At 42.3% G+C, this 9,329-nt stretch overlaps 1 protein-coding gene across 3 annotated transcripts; it reads right to left on the bottom strand.

Moving 5' to 3' along the window:
* Positions 1-1,396: 1,396 nt before the first annotated feature.
* Tmhs (Tetraspan membrane protein in hair cell stereocilia) lies at positions 1,397-8,927 on the bottom strand. Of its 3 annotated transcripts, none has more exons than XM_018101987.2 (6): positions 8,668-8,927; positions 3,411-3,627; positions 3,197-3,330; positions 2,715-2,841; positions 2,179-2,421; positions 1,397-2,117 (listed from the first exon to the last, which is right to left on the bottom strand). In XM_018101987.2, exons 2-6 carry the CDS (start codon positions 3,550-3,552, stop codon positions 1,966-1,968), a joined length of 798 nt encoding a protein of 265 aa, XP_017957476.1. In that variant the 5' UTR covers positions 3,553-3,627; positions 8,668-8,927; the 3' UTR covers positions 1,397-1,965. The 3 variants fall into 3 exon arrangements, with proteins under 3 accessions (XP_017957476.1, XP_089115650.1, XP_089115649.1); XM_089259524.1 differs by having other exon boundaries at positions 3,411-3,590; XM_089259523.1 differs by having other exon boundaries at positions 3,411-3,605; positions 8,669-8,927.
* Between the last annotated feature and the right edge of the window lie 402 nt (positions 8,928-9,329).

Genomic DNA, 9,329 nt, shown 5'->3' with positions numbered 1-9,329 from the left:
TATGTCCAGTTTAGCTTCTTCTTTTTATTTTGCAATTACACAAGAGCAATGAAAATGTTTCTCTAACTGTTGTTGTTGTTGTTGTTTATTTGCTGCGCTATTTTGGCACATTTTCACAAACACTTCGAAGCGCTTAAAAATTGTGTCCAAGTGCCCAGCTAATAAGCCATGGCACATGTTGCCACAGCTGCCACGCCCACCGTCACATTGACACCCACACCTCAAGGACAACAGGCAAAAGTTAAAAACTCATTTATGACGCCGCACATCAAATCGAATAAAAACAATTGGCACATCAAAATCCAAAGCGACTCCCTCAGAGATCTTCATCCTGGGCCCTGGGCCACGTATCGAATGCGTGTCGAAATGGCCCAGAAACGTGGAACCATATGCTGCAGCCAGGAGGGCAGGCGGCTAGAGCAGCCAAGAAATGGCTGAAGTAAATAAAATGCCAGCGAGCATCGAAATGGGACAGCGACTCGGTGGTTCGGTGGTTCGGTGGTGGGCTGAGCCGTGTCGAGCTGAGCATTTGGCGCCAGCTGCTCGGCCACTTAGGCCGCATTTGGAGAGCGTTGATGGAATTGCTTATGAATTATACAAGAATATTAAAACGTGCCCAGGCTGGCAGCTACAACAGCAACATCAGGCACCAAGAGCTGTGCTTTTTCTCTCATTATGCTCTGTTCAGCCAGTGAGTGAGGCATATCAGCTTAAGACTTGGAGAGACTTGCATCAGAGCAGGTGTGTAGTCACTTTGGGCACGCCCACTTAGGAATTGACAAATACTCAAAATGCGATGTGACATAGCTAACGGTCACAGTTTAAACAGTTTGAGCCACGCCCTCACGCACAAACGTGCGTTGAAAGCTACAGGGCACAGCCAGAGTTTTATAGTCATTTGTCAGTCAACGTTACAACTAAAACTTCAACTGATTTGTGTTAGACAGAGTATTGCGCAGTCAGTTACGCCCGCTCGAAGTAGTCGTGTTTTGGCTCTATTTGATTTCATCTTTGCGCGGAATATTTCAATTGCCAGCAGGCAAAAAGTTTGCTGTAAATACTTTATTGGAAAAGTATGTGCCAAATGGTTATTGGACGATGAGGCGGATGGGCGATGAGCGGGAGGCGTGGCATACAAACAAATTGGGCGCTAAGTTGGCCGTTATTGGTTTTTATGTGCGTCGCCTGCTTGCCGAGAGTTGTGCAAAGCCGAGGCAGAGGCAAGAGCAGAGGCATTACAAGGAGCATAATTTGATATTTGTTTGTCCAAATGCGCAGAAAAGTTGCTGACCTTCTTCTTCTTCTCCTTTGTGCTCTTGATGTTTATGGCTTGATGATGATGGCATAATTGGGGCTGTGATTGCGGTTGAATACGAATAGGCGAAAAACAATCATATTTATGTTCAATATATATTTTTGTACATTATATTTATATTTACGGGCATATAATTTACAGGCAGCGATCGTAATCTATAGAGTAAACGTATCAAGTTAGGCACAATCTATACACAAATACATTTAAATTAGTTTAAACTTAAGTTGAGGCTAAACACTCAGTCAGTCAGTCTCACACACAGGCACACAGCACACACACGCATTATATTACCAAGATATCATATTAAATTGTAACAGCCAAAAAGCAAATTCAAATCTTAACGAAGCGAACTCCTAGCGAAGTGCCCAGCTAGTGGTTTGTATATATGCTAAGTGTAAGCAGTTCCAGCTGTATAGTTTTGCTTGGCTTGCGAACACTTGACAGCGCTTCTCTCCCCAGGTTTGGTTCCCCACTAAAGGTAAGCAGTGCAAACCGGTTAACGTTTCGTACAGCCCAGCTTTCTACAGTCACTGCGTCAAGGTTTGTGCACATGATAAACGGTTATTTTCGACTTTTCCAGTGCAACAACCTAAACGGTTGACTTCCTGTTAAAAATTTGAATCTGCGGTGGCAAGAAAACTGAGCGTTTCTCAGTGATAGCGGGAGAACTGTGAGATGCTGTCCTCATTAGGCGGCGCCACCAGCAAAATGGGCTGCAAATTGAGGCCCGTGATATGTGGATTCGACTTGCGAGAGCCCGCCAAGCTAATAGCGTCCGTCAAATACGCATTATTGATTTCACCTGCAATATACGAAACTTGAATAAAATGCCAAACAAATATGAATGGGTATTTGGTGCAAACCTTTGTACAGAGAATTCTGATAGATGGGATCCGGCTGCAGGCGCACATGTCGCGTAGCCAATATGAACGCCAATGTGGCCAGAACTACGCCGTCCACACAGCCAATGATGGCCAACGGATAGGCCCAGCGTATGCTGCAGAGGCCCAACTCGAATCGGTTCGCCTCCGGGCCACAGATCTTGCGGAAATCATCCGAATTCCAGCCAAAGGGAAACGCAGCGCAGGCCACAATCATGCAGAGCGCTGAAAGCGATAAAAACCAAAGTCGATTGATATTAAGCTACGTGACAAATGCTGATCGAAGCACAAGAATTCAACGATTCTAAATTGAGCCGCATTTCGCAATGAGATTACATTTCATTGCAACAGCAGCAGCAGCAGACATCGAAACGTGCTCAAAGTATGAGCTGCAGTTGCGATATCATTTGTCAAACTGACTTCCGTCGAAGTCAGCAATTGAAACTGGAAACTCTCAATTGAGAATTGGGCCCAGCACACACACACACACTCAATCGCACACCTGTACATGTACACACCTGATATTATTTGCATCCAGCCGCATATGTGAAAGACGCGCGTCGACTTCATGAACAGCAAACAAACCAAAAAGAATATCGTCAGCAAGGCCAGCCCAACAGCCGCGATCATGAAGAATGTGGCCAACTGCAAGCGATAAAAGCAGCAAATCAAGTCAAAGGTTTTTTATAGAGAAATGGCCTAGGAATTCTTAAGTAATAATCTAGCCTTGGTTGCCATTATATATATGATTTTAGTTGTAATCAACTGTCTTACACGAATAGTTATATAACATTCAAGTATATACATACATATGTAATATACATACATTTGATATGATAACTTTACTAGCATCAATTTGAATTTGAATTTCATGAATGAATGAGTAACATCCTTTAAATTTCGGCTGCTCCACTATAGAGTATATATTTACAGGGCATTTTATCGTCCAGCTGCCTCATCTTCTACCTTCTACTTTACTTTAACCTAAGCAAATACGCACCTGAAACGAAAACGTGGGCACTGCAAATATGTTCTCCCAGCGACGACGGCAGTTGTCGAAGATCTCGTCGCGTTGGCACTGCTGCCAGAGGCCCAGACGGCCGGCACTGTCGCTATCCGGATCGCCAATCCACTCTGCAATGAATATACATACATATATATATAATAGGGCATAGTATAAGCTATATCTATAGGCATGCTCAATCCACACTCACCTGGCGTGACAAAGGCCACAATGCCTATGATCGCATAGCAAATGGTGAAGATCGCCCACAGCACGCCAATTGCCTTCGAGTTGCGAATGTATTTGGAAGCGTATAGGTGCGTCGTATCGACGTACTCGATTTTGGTGCCCATTGCGCGAGGTTTCTGTCTTTCTTCGCCTGACTCTGGCTCTGTTTATTGTTGGATGTTCAAAAAATGTTAAGCACGCTTAGACATAAGTAAAAAGTTATTAACAATAATATAAAGCAACAACAACAGCAGCAGCAGCAGCATCAGTTGGGGGTAATCAACAATAGTTGCTTGTTTTTGTTTGTCATGTATTTGCTTTTGTGTTTAGTGTCGAGTTGTAAGCCTATTAATTTGGCCAGCTTTTAGTTTGCTGACCTCGTTTGTTCGCTAAAGAAGTGAATTGGAGCTTGAAATGAGTTGCCCCTAAAAGGAAATTACCGATGATCGAATCATGTGAAATCAAATGTAAAATGCTTTTTCCAACATTTTCCATAAGCAAAAAACGTTTTCCCCTTCACTTCAATCAAGACGAAATATTTCGCCAATTAAAAATCGAAATCCCAAACGCAAATCGTTTCGGGCTTATGTAAATCGAAAAGATAATTGTTTTTGGGGGCCAAGCTATTGCCTCATTTTCACCAACAGTTAATTCTATGAAGCCAAACCAGTCGAATGCGAGGCAATCATCATATGTCAAAAGACAAATCAAGAGACGTTATGCAAAAAACAGAGAGATAAACTAATAGCTTAACGAGCCACGGACACAGAAAGAGAGAGTGAGTGAGCGGGAGAGACAGAGACGGACTGAGAGAGAGGGTCACTAACGAATTTTGACTCTATCTAATTTTAGCTGTGATTCATGGCGAAAAAAGTTGCAAACGGCCAAAACTGAGCGGATCAACTGGCTTTGAGCTGCCTATCAATAAACATGTTTTCCATTTTGAAAGTGTGGTAAATTTTTGTTCAATTCATCTCGCAGCCACTTCAAAAATCAAATAAATGAAATTCCAAGAAATGAAAAAACCCGAAAAACAAAAGCCTGAAAAAACAAATGCAAGTGAATATTCAGTGCATTGTCTTGCCACGAACCCGAAAAGATCCCACCGACAACATTGCGTATTCGTAATTTATTATGTTTTTATGCTTCTCTTATCTTTGGTCTTTACATTTATTTTTATTTCTATTTTTTTTCTTTTCGTATTTTACGGAAGCAGCACAAAAGAAAAAGTGTAACTGGCTCTGTTTTTCGTAAGCTTAAGACCCCCGAAAATTTCGTTGATTCAACTAAATGAAAAGCAAACAATAAAAGAGAAAAAGTAAATGACACTCAATTAAGCTAGAGAGAAGCACAGAGAAAAGAAAACGCGTCCGAGTCCACGCAATTACCATAATAATGCTAATAAGTAGAGGAGCGAGCCAAGGCTTGCCAGCTGCAAGAACAACTCGCGTCTTGGCCCAACCCATTAACATAAATATTATGGCCAAGCGCTTAACAGTCCATTGAGGGCCGCAGCACGTGAGTTAACAAAGGCGCTTGGCCAAATCGAGCGATTGGCCGAAACGCTTTCAATAACAATGGAAAAGCTGGACTGCGACGGCGATTGACTCACGTAGCGCCTGAAAAGTCTGGGAAAACGAGTCGCCGCCAGTGGGCCAACTCTCGACGCAGACAAACCGCAGACATATAATAATTTCCTGCGAACGATCGTCGGACAATTTAAATGAAAACTGAACGTGAGTATGCATGCATATATATGACTGACTCTATGCGAGCCACAGATACTAGGTGCTGTAATTGCAAATTTCAACTGGCAATCAAATCCAATTGGCGAGCCACCCAGCACAGCGCACACTGTGAGAAAAAGTTGCCCAAGTCGTGTCGAAGGCAGGGCAGTAAAGGTGTCAGAGCAGCTCGTGAGTTAAGGCAGATTCGAAGTGCGAATTAACTGACCATAAAAAAAAAAAACGAATAAAATAAAATAAAAATACACAATACAGATATTTCTTTATGTGTATGTATAAATATATAGCGCATATGCTAATAGAATAATTAGCAAGAATTCGGAGAGTTGTCTTAAGCTTTTTTGTCTAAGTTAGATATTAGCTAAAAGTTCATTTTAGACACCAAGCTGACTTCTCCCATTTCATGTATAAGTATGGACTTAGTTGCATAGCATTTTGCACAGTGCATTTGTAATACATATGTGGGTACTTCAATGCATTCTTTGCGCACTCGCATCGATCACGAAAGAAAGAAAAGAAAGTGACCAGCCAGCGGGACGAGTGAGTACTGTAACTGGTATTGTGGTACGGGCATGACGCAGCACGAAAGGCTGAGCTGAAGAGATGGAGATGGTGAGATGTAGAGATGGCGAGTAACTTGCCAAGATGCCGTATCTACATCCGTTCGCCCAATGAAGCTGAGATGTTGCTGATGTGTTGATGTGTTGCTGCTGCTGCTGCTGCCGGCCGGCGGGCAGTTGAGCATACAAAAGTTTCACTTGGCAGCTACATATATGCACAGAAATCAGAAATCAGCTTTGAGTTTAAGCATCAATAGCAACAGTCCGACACAAGTCGAATGCTGTTGCTCAAGTCTGTTGCAGTCGCAGCGTTTATTCCAGCTAACGCGGCAGAAAACGCGCGTAAAACGCGCGCAAGCTAAATACCAAAATGCCAAACTAAGAAGCAGCAAAATAAACCAGTGTGCATGTGTATGGGTGTGTGTGCGAGTGCTGAGCATTGCATATGGCATAAAATAAGGTCAGTTGGGTAATGGCTGAAGCGCACTAGCTGAACAGAACGTGGCATAAAAACAATGAGTCTTGCAACAATTTGACAAACTTGGGCTGCAGAACGCAGAATGCGCTAAGTGCAGCGGCAACATTCGGTGGCAGCTTAGCTTTCTACTCGTGCCTCATGTGGCAGGCACTTTGGTCAGCTCACATTTACTTTCTACTTTGAAAGAGCCGCACAACATAAATTTCACATTAGGCATAAACAACCGGAAAAGAGGCGTGGCTGGCAGGGGGCTCACAGTAAGGGGAGAGTGGAGGGAGGTTATAGCTCCCAGCTCTTGGCTCTTGGCTTTTGGCTGTTGGCACTTGGCTCTTGACTTTGATGGCACCCGCTGCTAATTCATTTTCTCAATTTTCAGCTCTTTAGCACTTCAGATTTTCTCGGCTTTTCACAGCTTTTCCCGGCTAATGCGGCTTAAATGCAGCAAAGTCGCATGTTTAGAGCAAAACTCGTGTGCGTTGTTCCGCATTGCTCGCCGCTGTTGTTCGTCTATTAAAGCTCGTTTATGTTTGACTTAATTTCATCTGATTTCATTTCAGTTTTTCGGGCTGAGCAGCTGAGCGGAACCTTTAACAAGTTGGAACGCTTGCTCCAAGGGTCTGACGGCAACTTGATTAACACATTGAATAGTTACTACACAAAGTTGTTGTTGTTGTTGTTGTTGTTGTTACTGCTGCTGTTGTTGCTGTTAACTGGAAGCGCCAAACTTGTTCCGAAAGACTGAACCGCAGCAAAACATGAAACGCTACAGAATTATGCGGAAATGTCTTCAAAAAGCTGTTTTATTTCTTTTTTCAGTTTGTCAGTTTGCTGTTGCCTTTTTTGCCAGGGCGTACAAAAGTTGTAGAATGTTTTTATTTGTTTCTTTTCTCCCTCTGCTTCTGCTTCTGCTTTCTGGCTCATTTCTCCCCTTTCGATCGGCGTTTGCATATGCTTATGGCAGACGATTTCTTTTTTCGCAACGGAACCCGCAACCGTGCACAAATATCGCGGTCAGTTATTCAACAGCATTTAGGTACCAATCAAGCCCAGTCAACAGCTTCTATGGCCACAAGATGTGGGTAGTCTTCGTCGTAGATTCTCTATACCTCACTCTCTCTCTATCTCTCTCTCTACCTCTCTATCACTAGCTCTCTATCCTGCTCACTCAACCTCTGTGTGTCTCGCTCTGTGGCGAATGTGTCGCCGAGTTGCTTACTTTTATTAGATCACGATTTTTAATGTTGGCAAACATTCGCGCATTCCTACGGCCCAGTGAGCTAGCAAATAACCAGCAACAACAACATCTACTACAACAACTTAAGCAACTACAACTATGTGGGCCCCAGACCAACATACATATGTATATACATAATAGTAACTCACACCGAGATTCTTCAGTTATTTTTCTTTTTTTAGTACCTTTAACAGGTGCGGATTGCAGGCACTTGGGCCGCAGTGCAAGACTGAAGAGCGTATATAAATTTGTAAGAATTTCTGATGAAAGTTTGGCAAGCATATTTAGACAGAGACAGCAAGAAAAGAAGGGACGTAGAAAGTTCTCAAGGCAAGTAGTGTTGGTAAATTTATGTATCCGGCTTCCATAAAAGTAACCTTCACGATCTTTAACAATTCAGAATTTTAGTAAATTTTACTATCGAATATATGTATAAATATATATATTACTTATTATCTTGTTATCAAGTCATTGTCGTTATTATAGCGCCCCAAGTAGGATACTTTTAAGCAGAAAAGGCGGCAGTGTTGGTAAAGCTCCCGATTAGGCGCTTTGCTCTAAAAATGTTTCACATAATCCGCTTACTAAATGCCTAAACGTAACTCTATAGTCTCCAGTTTTATAGAGCCCAGTCCTAAATGCTATATTTCTGCCGATTTGCAACATTACGCGCCCCATATTGGGCGCATTTAGGGCGCCCATTATGGCAGCCGCTACAGCGCAGTTGCAGAGGCACATTTCGAACGAAAACAAAAAAAAATTGTGCCTCTTTTCTGGTTTTTCACGTTGCCAGCGCGGTTTTTGCTGTGCCTCTTGTTGTTGCTGTTTTTGTTGTTCTGAGTGCAGTTGTTGCAGTTTCAGTTGTTGTTGTTGCTGTTGCAGTTTTTAAAACGCACGTCTTCAGAGCAACATGGTCACTAAAAGGTGTTCTATGTATATGCGTGTATGTGTATGTGTGTGTAAATGTGAATGTTGCTTGCAATAATATTTCAATATCTGCTGTTGTTGTTGTTTTTTTGTAGGTTTTCACGTTTTAATGTTGCATGAACTTTGTTTTTGCTGCTGCTGATGTTGATGTTGGTTTTTTGCGGTTTGTCTTAATGTCAAAACTGCAAAAGCAGAGGAATCGCTGCAAAGTTTCCAGCTTTGCCGTTGCCTTCAATTGACATTTGCACTTATATGAAAAAAACTCGAATAACTTTTTATTTTCGTGTGTGGCTTACAATTCTATTTTGTTGTTGTTGTCGCTTTTATGGTGTGAAGTATTATTAGCCTGCAGAACCGGTTGATTATTTCTTGTTTTGTTTAACGTTATTAAATTGTATTGTTGCTGTTGTGCATAAATTTAAAGTCGCGAATAGCACTGAAAAAACGTTACCCCAAACGGACGAACGAGCTATTTATACGATCACGATTTTCCGCTATGAACCGTCGCGTTTGGCGCTGAGACTCGAACTGTGCTGCTTGGTCTTAAGATCTGCTTGGCATTGGGAGACACGACACACTCACGCTCTCAGCTCGGCTTACCTGCCAGGCCAGACAGAGAATGCTCGGGCAAGTGAAATAGCCGACGATCGATACAGACTGTGAATGAGTGTGTGTGAGAGAGAGAGAGTGAGAGGGAGTGCATTATTGTGACAGTTGGCGCGCCTCAGATAAGTGGAATGTAAATTGTTTAAATTTCTTTTCAATTATTTTTCTTTTTACTACTGATAAATGTGCAGTTATCAAAGTACTAAAAGAGCTTGTGTTCGTTTCTTGGAAGAATTATTGAAATTTCTCCAATTATTACATTCTTTGTCCAAATAGAATGACAGAGAGGAGAGAGAGGGAAAAGGGAAACACCACTGAATGTACAACTTACTATGGCTTCTCTACCTGCAGG

Source organism: Drosophila navojoa, chromosome 4 (assembly GCF_054131105.1).
Source record: "Drosophila navojoa isolate 15081-1374.11 chromosome 4, UAZ_NAV_1.0, whole genome shotgun sequence".
Taxonomy (NCBI): domain Eukaryota; kingdom Metazoa; phylum Arthropoda; class Insecta; order Diptera; family Drosophilidae; genus Drosophila; species Drosophila navojoa.
Note: the sequence above shows the minus strand (reverse complement) of the source record. Positions and strands in the feature narration are given on the sequence as shown.